This window comes from Varroa destructor, unplaced genomic scaffold (genome assembly GCF_002443255.2).
Source record: "Varroa destructor unplaced genomic scaffold, Vdes_3.0 BEIS01000003.1, whole genome shotgun sequence".
Taxonomy (NCBI): domain Eukaryota; kingdom Metazoa; phylum Arthropoda; class Arachnida; order Mesostigmata; family Varroidae; genus Varroa; species Varroa destructor.
In genome coordinates, this window is record NW_019211456.1 from 4,811,462 (window position 1) to 4,833,074 (window position 21,613).

Sequence of the window (21,613 nt, forward strand, 5' to 3'; positions counted from 1 at the left end):
CAGACGGAGAGAGAGCGGGGCAAGCAAATAGCTCGAGTGGACTTCTTGACTGCCTGAGATATTTCATGCTTAACGAATTAGTTTACACTCGCAGCGACAACGACTTTAAATATATGTGAGAATACGAGACAAACTTCAAAACCAAAAGCATTCCGTAAAAGAAGGTTGATTATGGTACAGCGGCAAATAAATGCAGAAGCTCCGAGTTTCGATGACCCTAACAAGGTCCATTATCACCGGTTCGCCTAAAGTTATCGAGAAACTTTTAAGCATAACGTAGATGTTTTGAGTACGGCCACAGTAGGTCACATAGAAAAAAAATCTGTAAGGAATACTTGAAATAGAAATTGTCGTCCGAAGTTAGTGAGGTGAACAGCTTTCAACATCATTTTCATTCCAATCAGAGACTAACTTTAAATACGAGGATGGATTCCTTGTATTCGGATCGACGAAGGCTGGTATCGGAAATAAGCACATCAGTCGCCTCCAACATTAGTAAATGTTACATTTTACTGAAAATAAATTCTCAGTTGTAGTACCGACACGTTAATTATTCTGTTTCTGCAGCAGGGTAATAAACATGAAGGAAACTGCCACTGGCAAGCGTGCTTTTGTGTCAAAATGTCGACGGCGCATTATGACTAACGGTGTTCGTCTTATTGACGGTATCTAAAGGATAATGTTCTATCTAGAATGAATGAAGACGCAGCAACGAACCTTCCCATAGCGGCCATGCACTTAGACCGTCATCCCGGTGCTAAGGGACGTAATCAGCTTATACAGCATTGTAATCGCTATACAAATCGCAAACTATCATCCCATCATTCAAATGTATCTGTGCACTAATCACAAAGACAATGTACTTCGGTACGATGTTCAGCATAATGGGTCGAATACAGTTTGTGCGTATATTTAACTTAACAACGCCTGTAGACGAATTTAGTATGAATCGAATCGTATCCGTGTATACGTGTTCTGTGGTGGGATTTTATTTATCTCGAGTACCTTAATGTACAGGTATCCCACTGATATGCAAAGGCGCATAGAGGTGTATTAGAAACCGCAGCGTTTTGCCCGTTCATTGATCCACTAAAAGTATGAAGTTAACAATTAGCAAGACTGATATGTCATCCCGTATCCTCAATAACGCTGTGTATGTACGTACTTATGCATGTACGTGTGTACACTATCTCTATCGGAACCTGTCTATATCTACAAATGAGGTATAGCTTTATGTAAATATATATTATTATTAAATTATACCTATGTATTCTAACCGGTGTGTCCACCGATACCTCGTCTGTCATTAATCCATTTCGTTTGTATTTTCGTTTATCTGTTGGCCTGTTCGTCGCTCCCCGCAGGGCCTCAATAACAGCAAAACAACAACGCAGGCCGTTTTCCCTAGGCAAATGAAACAATGAGAGCCGCGCTGCATGAAGGGCCGAAACGGGATGGACGTAAGGGCTGACGGTCGGTCGTTCAGCCGCGGCGGTAGCAGAATAGACCACGGCGTTTTGTTTGTCAGTTACTCCTACCTAAAGTGTGTCATCACGCTGACCACTTCACAGCGCGTAATGCTTGTTATGTAGCCCTACAAATTTTCAGCACCTCTATCATGACAACAACAATACGGATAACATTGAGTAGTACGGTTGTTCGTATTATATTCGACTCACCTATTTTTCGTCTGCTTTTAAGTAATCTGGTAAATGTATCCTCATTTTCATAAGGCAGGTTTCGTATTGAGTACCATTCTCTCTTAAAAACTCCGCGCGTACACAACAAAGAACAAGCACACACGCACCCACAGAGAGAAGAACCACTGATCAATGCGGGTTCACCTTAATACACTTCACAACGACGATGGTGTATATCCGAGCGTGTTCCTAAGCGAGTTTTAGCCGAATACTCAATTTAACCACTTGGCAAACATTTCACAAATAAGTAATTAAACTACCATGTACAATCCAAAGTTCCCTTTCATCAGTTCTTTTGGTTTGGCATTGCTCCCCCGTAGCGGTCGTAACCCCACTGTTACAATTATGGCTCGAACCTTTTTTCTCCTCGCATCGTGTATGCGTATCCAATAGGCGACTAATGAGATGCACTTCAAACACAGGTTAGTAGCACATGAAGCTGACGAAACCTAAGAAATTTAACAGTGTAAATTTTGTTTTAGTTGATAAATAAAGGTTAGACTTGGCGTACCAAAGAAAACCATAAATAAGATAGGCTTCTTGTGTACCGATCCGTTTCTTTGAGCAGCTCTGATCCAGTCGGGCTGAACTAACTGAACCAGGTTCGCGTTACCGCGTTTCACTTTGGATTTACTCTCTGCGGTTCGTATCGTTTGCTCGCTCACCGTTGGCGCTGCGTTCTTCCCGTCGTGACTTTCCCAGCGACACCTGGTGGACGAGGCACGAAATTCGAGCGTTAGCGCGGAGAAGCACCAAAAGCAACGGCGGCGGCGCCAACAGTAGTAGCGAGAAAGGGCGTTGGGTTGGGTAGCCGCGGGTTGTTAGTGCCGACAACGATAACGAACCCTTAGCGCAAGTAATCAAAAAACCCAACGAAATGCTACGAATTACGGAACAGACAGCAGCAGCAGCAACAACGATGACGAAGGGAGCTGACCCGAGTGGAGCAGATAGGAGGCGGGGGTACCAGCAGCTTCGCATAAGATATCTAGTCTTACCTATGTTAAATGCTGCTATTACCCGTATAACTGGCAGTCGTAACATCAGCGATGGTTGTGGCACCAGAAGCGGTGCTGCTACTTGCCGTAACAATGGTTACGTACTGAGCTCGATGCGAACCCTGGAACCTCTTCTGACCCTCCTGGTTTTTCTGGTCCCCACACTCCATGCAAACGTATCTGGATGCACACACAACAAAGCTCGAACAAACCCACCGGGGCTATCAAACGAATGCGTCTTAGCAGAAATTTCGAAACAAAAGATAACCAGCGGCTAAACAAACTGCATCGTTTTGCAATCTCTCAAGATTGTTACGCCTAGGTCTAAGCAACCGTCTATGTTGCCTATCTGTTTGTGCCTTCTATTGCATACAGGCTGAGATACTAGTCGAGAGGGCATCGTTAGCATCTACTTGCAGGTTACTGCATCATGGCGATGCTATGTTCCTCATGAAGCGCCCAGCCCTGTTTCGACGGGTATGAAATGTGGCCAAACAACGGCACAATATGCGCAACTGGCCGTCTATTGGCAATACACAGCCAGCCAACGAGTTAGTAAGTCAGTACCAGCGATGAATGGCCTTCATCGATTATGGAACTGCTGCTGCTGCCGCCGTCACCGCTGTTACCGCTTAACAGAACTTTTCGTGAGATCTCCCCACTCGTTCTTTTTGCCGCTGCCGATTCGTCGCATCGGCAATCCTTCGTACGCTGATTCCTAGGGGCGCTAGTCATCCGCGGCGGTTCGGCCGGCGCGAATCCATCCGTACGTCCGTTCGTCCGTAAATCGTCGTCTTAGCGAAACGTTTCTGTGGGCGAGCGCAAGGTGAGCGTGCGCACATAGTTCGCGGAGTCATGGAAACCCCACTGGGAATCTGCAGGACACTCGTCACGCGGTGGAACCAAGCTTGTCGCCTGTGCATGCAATACTCTCTAATGAAATCTCGATAGGGCGAAAGCTTACTCATCAAAAAGAAAACGTGTGTCAAACATCAAACACAGAAGAAAAAGCATAAAGTTACACGGTCTGATCCACTGCAAGTGCCCAGCTGTTAAAAAAAGAGCCTCGAACGTAAGCGTAGATTTTTCAAGCAAGCTACTACTGCAACTACTACTACTGATATTTTCCTAATCACTACCGAATACAATCAGCTATTCATAGATCTTTCTGTGCATAACCACTGATCACCTCCCGTAATTTGTGTGAACGACCTTTATGCTGACCTGTAGTCGATGCGCAATTGTAAGAGATTAGTGAACATGGAGAAAACCGATAATTTCAATGTCAGGTGTGACATAGGTAATTATCCGTAATGCTATCTCTAATACGTTAGAACGTTGCAACGTAATATCGAATTGAACGACAATTAATTTATCTATATTAGGTCTCAGTATGCGATGCTCCACGGGCGCGGTTTTCCTTTGTTTTTCGTACGATGATAGATAACCGTGACCGTTAATGGTCTCCATCCTAGAATTACTGATACTTACACGAACAGAACATCTAACTATTGCTAAGCGTTATGTTGAAACGCCGCTCTGGACACGTGTGACGTTATTTAAGCTATACGGTAGGGGCCGCACCGGAAGGAGGAAAAGTTGTCGAACTTTACAGTACGGGAAAAACCAGGGACGAAGCGGAATTCCTAAATGACAACTGCAAGTAACAGTTAGATGATAGAAGGATACAACCAGCCCAGGAACCAAGTAGCCGGTAGAATAATAGCCGGCTGCAGGAACACCAGGTGGCTGACACAGCCTGGCTGGTGATAATTGTTTGCGTAGCGATGTTATTGCGCACTGCAGACGATCAACAACTTCGTTTCTTCCATCTTATTTCATTATTTCCTTGGAACCCGCGCAAGAACCTGTTCACAGTCAGCGTACTAAATGCTACGACTGCTGCTACTATGGCCGAAACCGCTACGACAGTCACAACAAAGAAGTCATTCAGACTCGCTATTTGCGCTCACCAAGCGTCAACGAGGCAACTAGCTCAATACTTGTGCGATTTCGAAAACCGCAAATCCAACGTAGAGACGTAAACGAAGAAGAAATGGAAACGATAGATCAACAGCTAACTCATGGTTTCGTGTCAGTCTCGACAGAGAGGCATGGGGGGCCAAACCTCTATGGCTTGCTTCTCAACATCCATCGCTAGACATCAATGGCTCTTTGTTGTTGTTGTTGTTGTTCCATTATATATACTGCGTTTTTCCAATGCGTGATCACCGCAGTGGACGTTATCTGCATGTTCTCCATACGACGCACGATTTACGATCCCGATATTGCCGGTAGGAACCGCGCTGCGTTTAGGTGATCGTCTTAATCGCTTCATAGATTTTTTCATTGCTCGTGATTATAGGCTCGGATAACCTGACACATCACGAAAATAGTTCAAGTAGACTGAATTCTCAAAAAAAAAGTTTCATTTTCTTATATATATATATATATATAACGACCGACACGACTGTAAGTGTTTAGCGGTAGCTTATCGCCGCCGCTAAATGTCAGTTATCAGTATTATGTCAGAAAAAAAGACATTGACTCTAAATGTCAGATATCAGAGTCTACTTGGACTACTGAATACTACGAGAGAAGCTAAGTCTGACGCTACGAATGGGTTCGACAAGCCAGAAATCTGTCCATTAGGAACGAAAATGAAATTCCCGGTAGTATCACATATACGCAGATGGCCTTAAGCTTTATAAACACTCGAAGATTAGAACCGCTCTAGGTTCCTTACAGTATGCTTATGAACCCACACAACGGCCTCCTCACTGCGTTCTGATTTTAAGTGTAGATTATACTTAAAAAAAAGTTCCTCGAAGATTGGACAGTGCCGATCTAAATATACGTATAGAGCAGGTGCCAATGAAGTGTAATAGTTCGAAGTAACATGTTGAAGTATTAAATATGAGTAGTCGTACAATAGAGTTTACCTTCAGATTCGTAGTAATTTAAGAAAAATAAGCTTACTTGAGCATTTCGTTAATATAATTTGTGTGAATTCTTAGATGTGTGGGGGCACCTTACGGCCTGGCGGTAGCGGACTATTTAACCGAACGTATAATCTTTTAGTCTGGTGCGTGTCGACCTCATCTAGAAAATTAACTTAATACATTTAGCAGTACTTCAGTTGTGCTTGCTACCAAGCACGGTAATAACTTTTCCCCTAAAGAAGCAATACAGGTAAATTTCTTGGAACAAATTATTGCTCTAATCTTAGAAAACATGAGTACATTTCAAAGCCGTATGAATAAATTTGATCAACAGAGAGGTTATTACTTTGTGAAAATGAACAGATTGATCCTTCTCGTAAGGATGCCGGATGGGTTGTCCATCTGGCATCCTTACGATGCGAGAATCTGTTTGCTTAAGCTGTCTTCTAGATTAGGAAGGTTTGACGCTTGTTTGATGATGGGCAAGCTCGTCTCACGCTGCTCATCAAAAATCAAAGCTTTCGCGACCTTTTATCAATTTATTCTGAGTTTTCGTTTTTTGTCGATTTACTACGTAACTGTAGTCATTCCAGAGATTTTTCCAGAGTTGGGTCTTGACCTCCGCGCATAACGTTCTACTCTCTGTTTTCTGCCCGCCTTAGATGCCTATTTTCAAGACACTCTACGGTTTAGTAAAAAAATACGCAAATCTGTACTGTTTATCTTTCAAATAATTTATCATCTCCAGGTTGACCAGTTTCGGAGCAGTTTTTAAATATGTGCTTTTAGTTACGGTTAAAATACGATGGCCAGCACCCTTGTTAAGGGTACGTCTTTCACATAAGTATCACACACTATAAGCTTATTACGCTCCTTGAACTTATTACGAATGCTCATTTCGAGAGGAATACATGCACGTATAGATACATAGCTGGTATGGATCGAAAACGGTGCTTGAAACAATTTGTCAAATGCCGTACAAAACAATACCATTGATAGAAACATCGTGTTAAAGCCATTCTAGCTAAACAGGATATTTCGTTTGAGAAGCATACCTTTCATTAAGGACATAGTACAGCAGTTACTATATGTTAACATGGTGTCTTCATACACCCAAAGCCCGTCAAATCTACTTAGTACCCCAATACAACCTGGCATTATTATCCAGACTACTTCCCGTAGCCGCGTCTCTTGATGATTCATGCTAAAAAAAATTCGTCTTTCTCAGCCCGATGTCGTCTCAATGTGGATATAGGATTGGACCAATCCCTATTTTTCTTCGTAGTAGCGTCGTATAAAACCGGCAAGGTCATCCTTCTTAGAAGAAACTAGTCGTTCGGTAAGCCGAAGCCAAGATCCGTTCTAGCTGGTGCCGTTTGTATCGACATCTACAGTGACCTGCTTAACCTGCAAAATGCCTGCGACGGCTTCAGACGCCTTTGTTCGAAAACATTCGAGACGGACTTCGAGTCCGGTTTAGCACAACTGTTGAATAAAACTATCTTCTTTGGTTTGCTTCTTTTGAACACGAAAAGGCGGTCATTGTTCTCTAATAAATTCGCAGATAAGGGCAAGTAAATGAATGGGTTGAGGAGGTTTCCAGCGATTTTGTTCTGGGATCGATGTTTGCCATGGAAAAAAACTCATTACAAAAAACGACCTAGGCGTAAGGATTTGACTTGAAAAGAGTATACGAGGACTTCGGCCACAGTGAAGCAGTACTGCTGTTTCAGATTACGATCAGGCTTGAACTCTATAGGGTAGACGGTGGGCCGTTTTGCAAAGACCACTTTCAGTTGAAATGTCACATGCACCTTTTTGGCAGGTTCTTCACTGTTTAAAATTAAATTCAACATTGGACCTAAGCGAACCTTAGGTTTCAAAAATTGTTCATTACTTCTCATTTGTAATTCGGTTTTTTTTTTGCTAAAGATACAATATGTTTTGTATAACACGGAAAGGCTGGCTTGTTACCCTTTACGCTTGTCACCGTTGCGGACGTCGAATCACATAATTCTTTGGAGCTTGGGTTCTAAAGTGATTATATCATTTTGCAGAAGACGACAACTAAGGTATCGTACAAAAAAAAAAAATACAGAAATTTGGGTTTTAACAAGGCCGTAAGAATATACACCAGCATATCAGAACTGCTACACATTATGCCATGCGAACCACAAATCAATTGTATGGCTGAAGAAGAGTCTCCCAACACTTACCAATCGGTAAAGACGACAGTTAGAGGAAGCAAGCAAAAAAACAACATAGGAACCTATCTACAAGTCTAATAGTATATCGATATATGTGGATCTAATATTAAATGATGAAAGCACCTTTAGGCTAGACTGCATCGAATCTGCCGTAGATATTGATCCTAGAGAGGGCGTTGTCTTACTTTCTGGCGGTATACGCAGTTTCTAAAAAAAAAAAAAAAAGGAAAAAAAAAAAGTTTCAGTACACCGTCTTCAAGCTGCTCGAGCTTTGGGGCTATGTTATGTTATTTTAACGGTAGCCTTCCACTGAATTTTGTACGAAGCAACTTCATATTAACTAATAGGTTGTCATGTAGTAATCCCAGCTGCCACTTACACAAATCATTCCCTAAGGGTTCCTTATTTTTACAGTCTGTTCGTACCTAACGAGTATTACGTAGATTGCTTCCTACAACTCCTCTCAAAGGTTAACAAGCTTAACTGCACCTTGTTTATGGCCGCACTTCTTCGATTCCGAGACTTCATTCATAAATGGCTTTCGAACCGCCTAACATCAAACGCGCAAAAAAAAAGTTCAAGCAAAAGAACAACTCTTGTGGTCTTGTCGTAAGATAGCTTCGCGTAGCTGTTAATTAAAGATGTACGGGTCCTTAGGCGGCGAAAGCAAGAAGGACCCTGAAGATCCTTCAGCTGGCCTTTGCTAAGTAAGACAACAAGAGCTGAAACGTTTGGACTCTGATCCTTTTAGTGAATTATGAAGAGTGAATTATGAAATGACTTGTTCTGCATCTCATTGCGTCTAGTAATTTCTAGCTCTGATTAGTTACCTAGCATGGTAACACATCGGTTGCTTACAGATATCGATGTATTTTTGACTGTTAACTTAATACTATTATTCTTAAATTTCTTAAAAAAATATATGTACTATCAAATATACTAAATAAATAATGAAAGTTTTGTTTAGTAATTTATCAATATTGATGTTTCGTTGTAAATGGTATCAATTTATTCAAAATCTCGATCATATTAGTCTATGAGGAGAAGAATGGAGCTAAGAAATAACTAAACACAAAAAGAAAAAATCGAACAAAGATAATAAGAAATGTAAAATTGCTATTATTATCTTTAATACTTTATTTAGCAGATCTCGGTAAACAGTGAACGCAAGGAACTTTGAAGGAGGATAAAGCAACTCATGGTTCGATTCTTAATCGGACAATTCAACTTCGAATATAACAACTGAAACTGCTTTAACAAGCTTGAACAGCTAACTTCTACCAACTTCAAGGTAACTGTACTCATTGTGCTCACCGTCCTTACTTACTTCGATTTGAGTGGGACCACAAATTAGACGCCACCGAGAAAACATTCACTGGACCAAAGTTAATCCGATTGAACCCGCCAAAAAAAAGAACGATATACGCTACCCGGTTAGGGAAATCAAGTCAAACAAATATAACATGACGTTTTTCTTTCGAACTTTTTTATTTTAAAGTGTCCTATTTTGCAAAGATGATATACATCCTATTTACACGTGCAGTGCCTTTGTGTAGGCTTCATGCATAGAGTTCTGTGACTGAACTAGTATAATATATATTTTTCTTTTTTTTTATAACAAATCTCTCTTCTCTGCCAATTAACGAGTTCACCATTAATGTATGTATGCTACCGACAATTCCATGAGTAATATTCGACTCGTTAGCATTTCGTTCTGTCCAAAAAGGAATCCCTGTACATACAAATAACGGATTCCTTGTTTTTTATTCAAGCGTTTTTCTAAATAAATCATATGCATGAATTTATTCAATTTTTTTTTCTAAAATTGTCCTTTCAATATATGAGTAGACGAATTAACATCGTTGTGATTTTGGACAACGGAAATTGTTCCATTATTTGTTATGACCGTTTGTTATTTCCATCTTGTGGTACATAAGGAAAAAGTCCCCGTGTCCTAATTGTATTCGCATTAAACTATTGTAGTACCAAATAACGGGAAGGCTAATATTTAAATTCGACCAAAGATACCTATTTAAAATGGCTACTTTGCCCGAGATGAGTATCGCAATTCCATCTTTAGAAAGCCGTATTATCGAAACGATATTGAGCCATAACAATGAAATACTAAAAATATACAGCTTTTGGAGCTAAATCGCATACAAACAATTTCGTCCTAGCCTCAATCGCGGTTCCTACAGTCTTACGAGGTTAACGAGGCCGAACATCAATGAACCAGTCAGAGTTGAGTTTTACGTTGGAGAAGGCGACCTGTGAAACACTGGCCTCTACTAAACTGATTTCAAATTAGGCAGTTTGCCTATGCAGTAAAACACTCGAACAAGGACGATTTTAAAATATCAGGTACTAGACAGGACGATATGCTAATGTTTTGACAACGGATGCTTCCTTTAGAATATCACAACGCCTATTAACACGTTCGACGTAAATAATCCTACTAGAATAATTATATTGCTCCGGCTAGATACTCTATTTAGGTAAATGCTAAGGCTGTGAACGTAATACGAAAACAACAGAAGTCTCCAAGGGCAGATGAGCTTAGTACTACATAAATAACGCGCCGTAATAGACAAGAGATTTGAGTGGCCGGATTGCGCAGCTTTACAAAACTGAGGTCTCAATATGGTGCGAAACATCTTCAACCACTACAACTCCTTTAAAAGTTTCCAATATATCCGTGCAGGTAATTATTGCCTTGTTTTTATCTTGCTAATTTTTTTTTTGTATAGCTGAGTCTCTATGCCTTGCGTATGTATATGAATCGTTGATCTATGCGATACCAGTTTAAACTATCCACACCGATTACGCAGTCGGTACTCGATAATAGTACTGAAAAGAAAGTTTGACGTGCAGTTACCTAAATAGCTGGCAGGGCAGACCGGCGTCCGTCCATCCATGTGGGGGGTACGCAGCTGCAGCAGAAACCAATCAAGCAAACAACTATTTATTGATCTTTAGCAAATAGGTAAAAAATGCTTGTGGTTGCTAAAAGATAACAAGCCAAACTATCATTCGCACGTATTCTTTGTAACATCTTCGTTAGGTGCAAGCATTGGGCGTTGGGCGGCCTTTTTTCGTTGGCGTTCTAACCCCTCTCTACATTGCGTTCTTCATACGAACACGGTCGATAGTGGATCATTGTCCACTTTAGTTTCTGGAGGTTCCTCTTTCACCTCTGCGTCAATCGCTCCGGCTGTCTCGTACGTACTGTATATGATGGTCCTCCTTATGTTTTTCGCTTTTGCGAGAAGCATCTGTAAACACAGTTGCGAAGAAAGTTAATCATTCGATATGCCGCCGCGGCGGCTGTGTTGTAGGGGTGAACAAACCGTTATCACATAGGTACACAGACGTCGGGAAACAGTCAAAGAGCGTGCGCCGATCCCTAGTTAATCGTCAAGGTCTGGTGGACGGTGCTACGTCTATCGAGGACTACCTTCTGCGCTCAGCGTAGCCACTTTTCTCGATTGCGCGTCACGTCGAACGTCGATTGCAGAACAAAAACATGCTATCAGGCCAATAGGCGGTTACTCAAACATGCAGGACTCACTAGTGCATTAAGCGGACGAGGCTGGCTTGCTAGCGACAAAAACAAACAAAAAAAAACAATATCGCAATGAATAGGTTGGGGAAAACACGATCGAATCTCGGCGGTGTCAATGTTGCTTCGATCGTCATCAAAATAAATGTAAAATGACAACTAATACAAACCATGAAGCGCAGAAAAAACACGTACAACAACAGCAGGCTCAAATGAAAAAACAGCAACAAGCTCAATATCAATGCTTTCGCGCCCCATTAACATGCCCCTTTACATAAAGCCATTTAGATAAGTCACCTGCCTTCCCATTTTCTTTATCCCTAGATTCTCTGTATATTGACTTATTAGCGGTGACGTGATAACCACAAGTTCCATTGCGTTCCAATTATTTCAATTGTTATCATTCTTTATAAGACCTCGCGCAAGGACCTTTCTGGACCAGAATAACGTGAGCTAGAGAAAGGACTTCTTTTTTACATTTTAGAAAAAAAACGTCGCTACAACTATAATATTCATAGTATGCTTTAGATATATCATCTTTAGCAGCTGTCACACAGATTCAAACTAGGACCACCTATGGTCATCAGCCTGGGGGATGTCCGAATCAAAGGGCTGAGATCTACTGACGCGCACTGATGCACTAACAGCAAAAATATTAGCTCCGATATTGGAACTCTATAAACAGAAAAAAGAAATAGATTACTACCGCAATTTGTCTATGACGAGATTCGATTTAATTGTTGTATGTTGTTTTTTTTTTTTCGTATTATTTGTTCTACTATCAATAGAAGAAAACTGCAGATAATAGAGCTTGCCACATGATGCTAATAGGCCTCTCATAAGATGATAAACCGTAGATTTACTATTATGCGATCCAATGTTCGCCTCGAACTAATGCCCATTGCAGCCAGTTTGTTAGTCATCGAACAATATATCTCCCGAAACAAAAATTAAAAATAAGCGTTCAAAGAAACCGACAATCATTATCGAACGCAATCTGTCATCGATCAGAGACTAGACGAAAATTTTGGCAGTGTGAACACTGTGCACCGTATTTATTTTACAGGAAGCAAGAAAAATGCCGACACCGGGAGCATGATTCACCATTGGCCAAATGTACTCGCGTTCATCTGCTGCTTTTTTCTCAAGCCAGCTTTTCTATTTGTCATTGTGGTTCGTGCCGTTTTCATGTTACTGCATAAATTTTACTGGTAAAATCACTGTAGTTTCGCCAATATTGCGATAATTTCTATCTTTACATTTTCAGGTATTATGCTTTTTGTTCTAAGCTAGAAATGTGCTCCGAAAAAACCTATAACAACGACGACAACAATAACGGTACACATTGTGTTGCCAGGCTCATTTTCGACAACAATATTCATAAATCGTCGATGCCCTGTCGCCGCTCAGGAAAACAGTCGCTGTGGATGCAATGCGTTTATTTAAAGCCAGTATTAAAAAAATAAGAAAAGTTAATTAAAAATGTGAAGAATATATTTCAAAATGATTAGCGAGTGGGTTAGGTTACTAATCGAGAGGTTATATAAATATATGGGTTATCTTTATTGAATACGGACCGCTATGGATTATATGGACCAAAGCTTGCTTCTAGCTATTTTTCAAGAGGGCTAACGCCATGGGAAAAGATTTATATCAGTACATTCGTCAAAGGCCATTTTACTGATAAATTGAATACAATGGAAAAAGAAATAGGCCCAGTACAATTCATGATCCTCAAGAAAAAATGAATTATAGACACTCGTGTCGTTAGATTACAGAGGTCCACAAAATGCGTCTTCATGGGCGAGAAATAGGGCTACATGAGCCGCTAATAATTTCATTTAAAGAAGTCCATAATTAAAAGGAGCGATTTTCTTCATAGAATAGGCGATGATTACAGCTGGAGAAGCCGACGCTTTATACCAAGTCAAATTCACATTACGTTCAGCTGGGCAGTGTAAAATGGGCTTTGTAATATCTCGGATACTGGCATGCCCACGAGCTGCATTGTATTGGGAAAGTTAGAAGGAATCGTTTTCCGAAGCTAACCTAGCCACGGTGAAACTGGCTATGCATTACCTTGGTGTAAACTATCCTCCACGCCATTTTCGTCCGTAATTATGATTACCCACATTGTGTTATTTTTTCGAGCGATGCGTTAGGCCAATACAGTCATCAATATTTTTTTAGAAGCTACCATGTGTGACGCGTCAACGACATGTGCTATAACTAGTGCAAAAATACGATGTGTTACTTTGGCTTAACATATGTGCAGATAGTTGTTTCAATTTTCTGCAAAAATAGTATCGACGACATCTACTTTAATAAATGCTCAGTGCAGTAGTCCATAGAACCCAATTTCGTCCTAACAAAATATTTGCATCGGCGTAGGGCGATCATGTCGTATGGTAATGACTCGAGGTAATGACTTCTAGAGAACTTACTTGTTACTTGCTCCGAGTTTAACTTTAAAAAGTAGCTTTGAGATCAGCTAGGCTGTGGTAGGAAAATGAACTATGTTTTGGATCACTTTTTCGAAAAAAAATTCAATAGAATACGAAAAAATTGCTTAGGTGTGCCATGCTGACCAGATTTTATAAATTCGATTAAAGAAAAAATTCTAAAGTTAAAATTCTAAACAAAACACTTGACCCTGGTGTATAGAAGAAATTTACACAACCCGATAGTATTAAAATTCTATACTAACCTGCCTTTGCTACAGAAAGGAAGAGAATGACCCATATAGCCTTACATGATCCTTATATAATCCTTTGTTCAAAAATTAGTGAGTTGTTTGTTCCTGATTGATAGGTATTCATTTATCTCTCTCAATTCAAATTATTCCCTTCTCAGCAGTCTTTGTTAAATGCAATAATATACTTACATCGCCGCTTCTCCCAGTCCTTAAAATACTTTTGAAATTTAATCGTCGGAACAGCCCTCAGATCAATCAACAATGTTTTTAATCATTTTTCTTATCGTGGCTCCTTCAACAGATTTTTCTACATTTTTGGGAATAAAGATCGTGGGAGCTGGATCGGCTGAATATGGGGGTTAAGATAACACGGATTGAGTTTTTTTAGCTAAAACTGCTGGACGAGTAGCAGAGTGTAAACCGGTGTATTGTTGTGATGGGGAACCCAAGACCAGCTGTGCCCTCGTTCTGATACCTCGCGTTAAACAGGCTGGCGCAATCCTCCTACAACTTCCTGATAGTACTCTTTGATGCCGAATGCCATAAACTAATAATTTTCTAACGATGTACGACAATCGTGAAGACCTCTGATCCGTGGTCGCTGTCACCAGCCCTTCTATATGAGGATTGTTTTTGACATATTACGGTCCTTCCTCGAAACATTCGAATCATCTGTTTACTTAAACTGTATTCAGGATCCGAAAACATTCTGCTATATTCGCAAAGTATCTGAACGGTTACCCCTATTTTTTACATAAAAACATGCTGCTCCATTTGGGAAAATTATAGAACACTCAATATATGGTCTTACACAATCTCACCCGAATTCGTGAGATTGCATCAGATTCTTATGAAAAATCACTTGAATGTAGTGAGAGTTATGCTATTTTTGAGACAATAAAAGTGAACTACAAGGTATCATATAGCGGCGCGCAAATTCAAATGATTCATTCATTTGCGAGCAATGTAGTATTTGTATTTAGTTCAATCCGTCTACATAATAAAAGAATCTTGGACGTACTTGAATTACACTGCTACCATTTTTTTGCCGGTGGCAACACTTTTGCCTATATATATATACCTCACGGACTTAGAAGCAACAAATTGTGTCAAAGCAACACTGTTTAGATAGAATTCTGTTGAATTTAAGTTCAGCGCTTGATCTTTAACATACGGGAGCGCTAGACAGCTTAAGTTAAAGAAAAAAAAATTAGAAAAGTTATAATAAAGAATATTAGATGTAGAACCTGCACAGTCAGGTGCCGATGTCGGCAACAAGGTGGTCTACGCAGAAGCCACTCTGAGGAGTGCTCGGTGATATGAAAAATTTTTAGTTAAGCCACGGTAGCACGCCGTTTAAAGCGAGCGAAATACAGCCAAACTGCGTTCTGAAACTTGTAATGATCATTTCCTGGCCTTTAATCTTGTAGTATCTCTTACCGTACGACACGCACCATTTCTACATACTATCCAGATACGAGGTGTACAGCTCTTTAGTATAACAATGTCCGAGACAAGGCCCGATAGTCAGCAGTGGTCTTGAGATTTGCTTTTATAGGTCGCGCACCTCAGTCCGGCTCTCTTTATCTCCTGTGGTGAAATTGGGTGCGCTTTAATAAGAATCGGGCATTAATTTACTTTTGTGTTCAGAAGCGACAGCCACTTCCATGTCGGAACGTGTTCTGAATTTGTCGCAACCGGAAATCACTTCCGTTGTAGCAAGCACGACCTGTATATAGGCTATTACGTGAGGTAGGTCGACTGTCATCATCATTTACTGCCAATCTCTTTCGAAGTGCAGAGTCCCGCCATAGGCGCTCTTTATTAAAAATCTTCTGAGAACAAATAGCTAGCACAAGATTATTTAGCCGTATTGCAACCGTATTTTTAGGCGGGTCACCTTTTGCGACGTAAATATAGTGCCAACCTGCTTACGGTTACAACAACGACCGTTAGAATCTTCTATGATAATTACTTGTCTCTACCGAACCGAATTGGCAGTATCGCCCCACTGGATTGCGTTGTTTATGTCTGAAAGTATATATGTTAATTCCGGATACTGTTCCGATCGAAATCGTCCCAGTCCTATCTTCCAACAGCATTCTCAGTCCACGAATGGTATAGGTTTAATAGTAATTTTACTTTTTTTCTTTAACACCTGCATATGTCATTTAAGTTTATTTCCATTTTTTTTTTGTTGTCTTTTAGGATAGAGCGATAGTATACTTCGAAGAACTCAAATCTTTCTTTTCAGCCAGTTTTAATCTTATTTATCATAAAAAAAAGTATGTTTGTACGTATGCCACTTAAAAATATGACTAAATGCTATCATTAAAAACACACCTAATTGGTAGCTAGTTTACCATATCGACAAAATTACATTATTGCAGTCTTATAACACCTTTTATAAAAGTTAAGTCTACCTAAGGTATCCAATCATGTGAAAAGTAATCACTGTTTTTATTTTGCGTTTTTGAAATTCTATCTTGTCCAAATTAAGCATCGTTTGAAATTTCTTTTTTTTAACCTTAGGTTGACACATTTGCGATACGTTGACAAAACGTACAATTGTCCGTCAGATCTATTAAGGATATTTATCACAGACAGTTTGTTGTGAATTTGTGACTCGCAGGAAATATTGAAGCCAAGTGCTTTACTTCAGTGAAGGTGTCACATCTTCACCTAAGAATCGCATATGGTCTACAGATATAAATATTATATAACAAGACGACGTCACATTCAAGATTTCCCACTTTCAGCTGATACTGTACACATAGACGGGTGTAGCTATTTATCAGGGCCTAATTCGAGTGATCAGGTGAAAAATGTTACATTATAGATTGAAACAGCAAAAGTATCGTAGTCGCTTCACTCTCTCCTAAGATCGTTAACTGTTGTGGCACATTCTTCCAAAACAAATCTCTCACCGTAAGTCTGAACCTACCGGTATCACGTGGTTCTCTTTTCAACTTTTGTGTCGGTCGCCATTTACCCTCGTGTCTACTTCTCCGTTTCGTCCTTTCTCAACGAACAGATGACTCCTTCCTTGTTTGTTCGTCGGCCGCTGACGGCGGTCGTTTCCAAGGCTGTCGCTGTTGATAGCGGCACCAGGCTCGCTGGGTCCGTGTGGTCGATCTGGTAGCAGCGACCACCAGGAAAGGACAACGCGCGGGGAAGCCCCGACATTCTTGGTTGCGCCAAGTCGACAGTGAAGACGACGGTGACGGTGATGGTGACGGTAGTGGCGGTGGTGGCGACGGCTGTGAACAAGAAAACGTCGACGTTGGAATTACAGGCGGAAGCACGCGGGAAGAATAACTACGGCAACATTGGCGCCAGCATTGAAGTTGTTGTGTGCTCCTACGAAACTTATCCGTGTGTAGCCGCACCTGACTTAGTCGCTGACGCTGCAAACGCTGCCGTCGTCGTCGCAAATTACGCCAGCTGCTCTTTCCTCTAGCTGTAGCAATGGCCTGTTAATACGGCTGTTATTACTGTTAGCACTCATACAATTTGCTGTTGTTATGAGCGTAAGAAAACCGTGAAGTTCTCGCCTTTGTCCAGTTTGCTAACTTCAGACGCACAAACTCACAGCTCGTTCTATATGCCTGAACAGTGCAATGATGTCCGCTGAAAGAACTGGGAAGTGTTTCAATAAGTACGGTGCCATTGTGTTATGCATAAATTGAATTAATTCACTTATGGTGTGCGACAATAGTCTATTCAGTTATAGAAGGTAGACAAGTGTTAAATGTGATAGAATCATCAACATTAGCAGAAGCATCAGTCAGAAAAACGCCGCAGAAACGAAAATCCTGTATACAGATAACTGTCATTATCAACGAATAGGCACTACAAGCTGAGGTTTGTCCTGTAATGTCTATACCGAATAATGGTTGATTTATAATGACACTCAAGTCTACGACTGTATCCACCTGTATGTTGTTGTGTAATATTTGAAATTAACGCTAATGATAAATTTTTATGATAGATATTAAATGCTCTACGTGTTTTTGACTGTGAGCGGCAGGCTACTAAAACAAAAAAAAAAAATGTTATCGCGTTCCGTATTATAAACAAGGGATTTTTAGCGTGAAAACAATCGGATTAGTTTATCTGAATATCTACGTGATTTCAGAACGCTTTATTAGAGAAGATAAACGTGAAATACGGTGTTTTCCAACTTAGGCGTATAATTGTGTGTATCATTCGATTTTAAAAAGCAGTATGTATACACATAGTCTGAGTGAGCTGCTGGCAACCAAATGGATTAGGAACGTGCGCAGAACTTCTAAAAGCCGGTAGCGGGTGGTCGTCCAGCCGTTCCGCTATAGAATAGAAGAATTATTATTGTGGTCACTCCCGGTATGCCCTTGAGAGAAAACCCTAGAGGTTATTGTTATAAGAGGTGTATTGGTTAACAACCTTTGAAACAAATATGCTCCTGTGCTGCCAAAATAGCCTGTTTGCTTGAGCAGAATCAGGTCTACGAAGAGACCGCACTATGAAAAGTTTCGAAACTTACAGCGGTTCCCATAGAGAACCCAGGAGGACCCAGCAAGCGTATGAGCTCAGGAGTTACCTGCTCAAGAACGTTGCTCTCCGCAGGCGACCAATGAATGGACTTCTCAGTTACACGTATTCAATAGATAACGATAGCTGGCTGTAGCGTTTTCATCATGAAACGAAGCTGAACCAGATGGAAACATAAAGACAAGAAAATAAACAGTAAACGCTTGATATGCCGCTCATAGTCAGATTTTTCTACTAGTCGGGGTGCTGTGCAGGATATGCCAGGTAGAAAATACAAGCTTGCAATATTCGACGAAGGTTACAATAGACTTGAAAACAAGGTGGAACCGATTACTAAGAACAACACCTCTGTGAACTCGTTAAGATATGTCTATTAATTTTCTGATCGGCAAATTTTTCTATCATTCTACGCCATGCGTTCCTAACCGGAACCGACTTCTAAGAATTTGTTATTAAATTCCATTGTTAAAATCACTCAGCCGAAAATCTGAAAGAAGAGATTGTTAGAAATGTATTCTGATTACGGGCTATTTGAAGGAGTTAAGCGGATCATTTGAGGCGGTGAGTCTGTATTAAAATTAATTCGTTACGGATTTAAGAAACGTTTTTTCTAGGAATTGGCCAGGGGAAGGCCTGCTTGCGCGTGCAATATTAATGGCCTTAATGACGGTGTATAAATACCGTCCGATAAATACTGTGAGTAACTATAAATGCATGAACTACAACGAGTACATATCGAGGGTAAACACAATAACGAAATTTCTCTGCCACTTGATATTTGTTAAGCTGACCATAAGGGCAGATTTTCTGGTTACGTTTAATGGTTCCCGAAACGACTGCTACAAGCGATATTCGAACACAAGGCACAGTTTATCTATCTGTTTGACATTTATTTATCTCTAGATTTATTTCGCTTCTTTTTGGCTCACCAGTTGGCGGGCGTTTGTAACAGCTCATTGAAAACGTGTATGACTAGCGAACAAGAAGATAGGCAATCTGTTTGTCCGTCCGTATTTAATTAACTTTTTCCAATCTGCATCTAACTTACCGAAGAGCAGTTTCCAACGAAGTGATTGTCACAACTTACCACAAACTATCAATTGTCCAGCAATAATCAGGTGCGACTTGTTACGCACTTTGTTTTTTTCTACTATGAAATCACATATTGCAGACTAATGTTTGGTCTAAAAATGGAAGATTGCGTTAATGCGCATATATTTTTATGAAACAGAGTCGGACACCCGACGGTAAAAGCTTTGAGGACACCTTTAGAAGCTTTTACCGTCGGAAGAAGTTAAATTCTAGACGCACAATAATGTTAACTAGTTAACGATGTACTAATGTTAAAACATTCATGAACAAAGCTCTCAGCCTGACGATGAAAGTGACTATTTTAAAGGGGATGAAATGGAAGTCAATTGTATTGGCAGCTGTTATTGCTTTTCGCAGTGAAAAGACTTAACCTAAAGGGAATAGATACATTCAATTTTTGATTTGCTTTCTCTTGAAGACAGGCAAGGTCAAAGTGACATTAATCCTCTCAAACAATAAAAATAAGGGCGTTCTTAACGTCTGATAAAGTCGCGTTAGCGAAATGATCTGTTTGTTTGCAGAGTTGTCAATAAGCTAAAATAGGTAAATTTCATCTATATGCGACTATTGTATGGTGCATCGGTAAATACACCCTGTTAGATTGCGTCTTTCGATTTTGCTTTACATGATTAACACTCCCAGTTTTCGAACACAATTGACTACCTATCGCGCTATCGCTGCTTAGACAAATCTTGCATGACTACGGTTATAATTAGACAGTAAAATTTGTTGGCAGCTTCTCAGTAGACATTGGCATGTTTAGAGTAAGCCCGTTCTAAACACAAAGGCTTTTACATCGGCGCAATGACGGGTCCGTTATGATTTTGCCAAACACTTCTGAAACTTAAAAAAAAACCAATGGAATGTACCATTTACTAATCTCTTGCTCGTTCTTGTTTACTTAGCTATTTGTTGTTATGCCACCGAATAAAAATTATTTTAAATATTAATCGTAGTTGAAAAATTCAGTGATATCAGATCGTTTCAGAATGTAATGGATTCGATTGGAACTTTGGTCGGACAGTAAACGGATCCTTCATCCATTTTAAAAGGTGTGCCGTTCAGATGTTTGTACTGAGTAATCCCAATGTAAGCAATAATGTTTTACCAAGGTCGTTGATAAACTCAGCATATATATACATGTCGACCTTGCGCGCGGCAGTTATGTCTCTTTAGGTAAATGTGTGCGGCCCCGATATACTGTTATGTTTTCTGGTTTTAGTCAAAAATGGAGAGGAGATAGTTAAGGGATAACAATTGTTCTTGCATATGACATGGTAGCAAAATGTAAATCATATATATATCCGAAATAAAACTATTCTGACCAATGTTAGATTAGAAACGAACGTGTCACTGCAGGCCACTTCTTTGCTTGTCGATACGGCGCCAAATGAGTAGTTATAGCGCATGTATTACAATAGAAAATCAAATTTCCATTGGCTTCCGAGTTGGAAAAACGCAGAGCAAAACTTCGGTATCAGTTTTGGTTCCTAGCCAATTGGTTTAGTTTCGTTCGAAAGTGAACAAAGGGTATAACTTCTGGCTACCTACTATAGGTGATGATCCATTTGCTGAGGCGCTTTATCGCGTAAGTTACTACCCTGTCGTAACTTACAAAAGCTAATCAACAACAGAGTAGCTTCATTTTGCATATCGAAGGAAAGTAAAAAAGTTGCTCCGTTCGCAAGTACATGTATCCATGCTAACAGTGTGACTAAACTGCAATGTCGAGCAGGCGATAACACAACTTAAAATAAGAAAAAAAAAACATAAAAGAATATGTATTTTCTTTTATGCAAATACTGCTAGTAAATAAATAACATAACATAGGTGCCAATAACTTCATCAACAATGCATTTCTATATCATTTTCACATGCGATTTAGAT

General features: G+C 40.2%; 2 protein-coding genes and 1 long non-coding RNA gene across 13 annotated transcripts in view; 2 read left to right on the forward strand and 1 right to left on the reverse strand.

Moving 5' to 3' along the window:
- LOC111248372 (uncharacterized) overlaps positions 1–7,166 on the forward strand; it is a 74,377-nt gene extending 67,211 nt beyond the window's left edge. For both annotated transcript variants that reach the window (XM_086983085.1, XM_086983086.1), the window contains one exon: positions 1,365–7,166. In XM_086983085.1, coding sequence (XP_086839211.1) covers positions 1,365–1,424 — 60 coding nt within the window. In that variant the 3' untranslated portion in view covers positions 1,425–7,166. The remainder of the gene's footprint in view (positions 1–1,364) is intronic.
- Positions 7,167–9,179: 2,013 nt separating this feature from the next.
- The window catches only part of LOC111247853 (uncharacterized), a 15,222-nt gene continuing 2,788 nt past the window's right edge, over positions 9,180–21,613 (reverse strand). Inside the window, exons 2-4 of the long non-coding RNA XR_002672294.2 lie at positions 19,683–20,569; positions 15,556–18,791; positions 9,180–11,119 (exon numbers count right to left, since the gene is read on the reverse strand). This is a non-coding gene — a long non-coding RNA (uncharacterized LOC111247853). The remainder of the gene's footprint in view (positions 11,120–15,555; positions 18,792–19,682; positions 20,570–21,613) is intronic.
- The window catches only part of LOC111247852 (ileal sodium/bile acid cotransporter-like), an 11,365-nt gene continuing 7,372 nt past the window's right edge, over positions 17,621–21,613 (forward strand). For 3 of the 10 annotated variants that reach the window (XR_015323353.1, XM_022799314.2, XM_086983081.1), the window contains exon 1: positions 17,621–17,759. Coding sequence is in view for 1 of the 10 variants with exons in the window: in XM_022799314.2 (XP_022655049.1) it covers positions 17,722–17,759 (38 nt within the window). In the remaining 9 variants the exon portion in view is untranslated. Of the gene's footprint in view, positions 17,760–17,824; positions 17,966–20,704; positions 20,779–21,613 lie in introns of those variants that run through there. The other 7 variants (XM_022799316.2, XM_086983078.1, XM_086983076.1 and 4 more) reach the window with 6 other exon arrangements.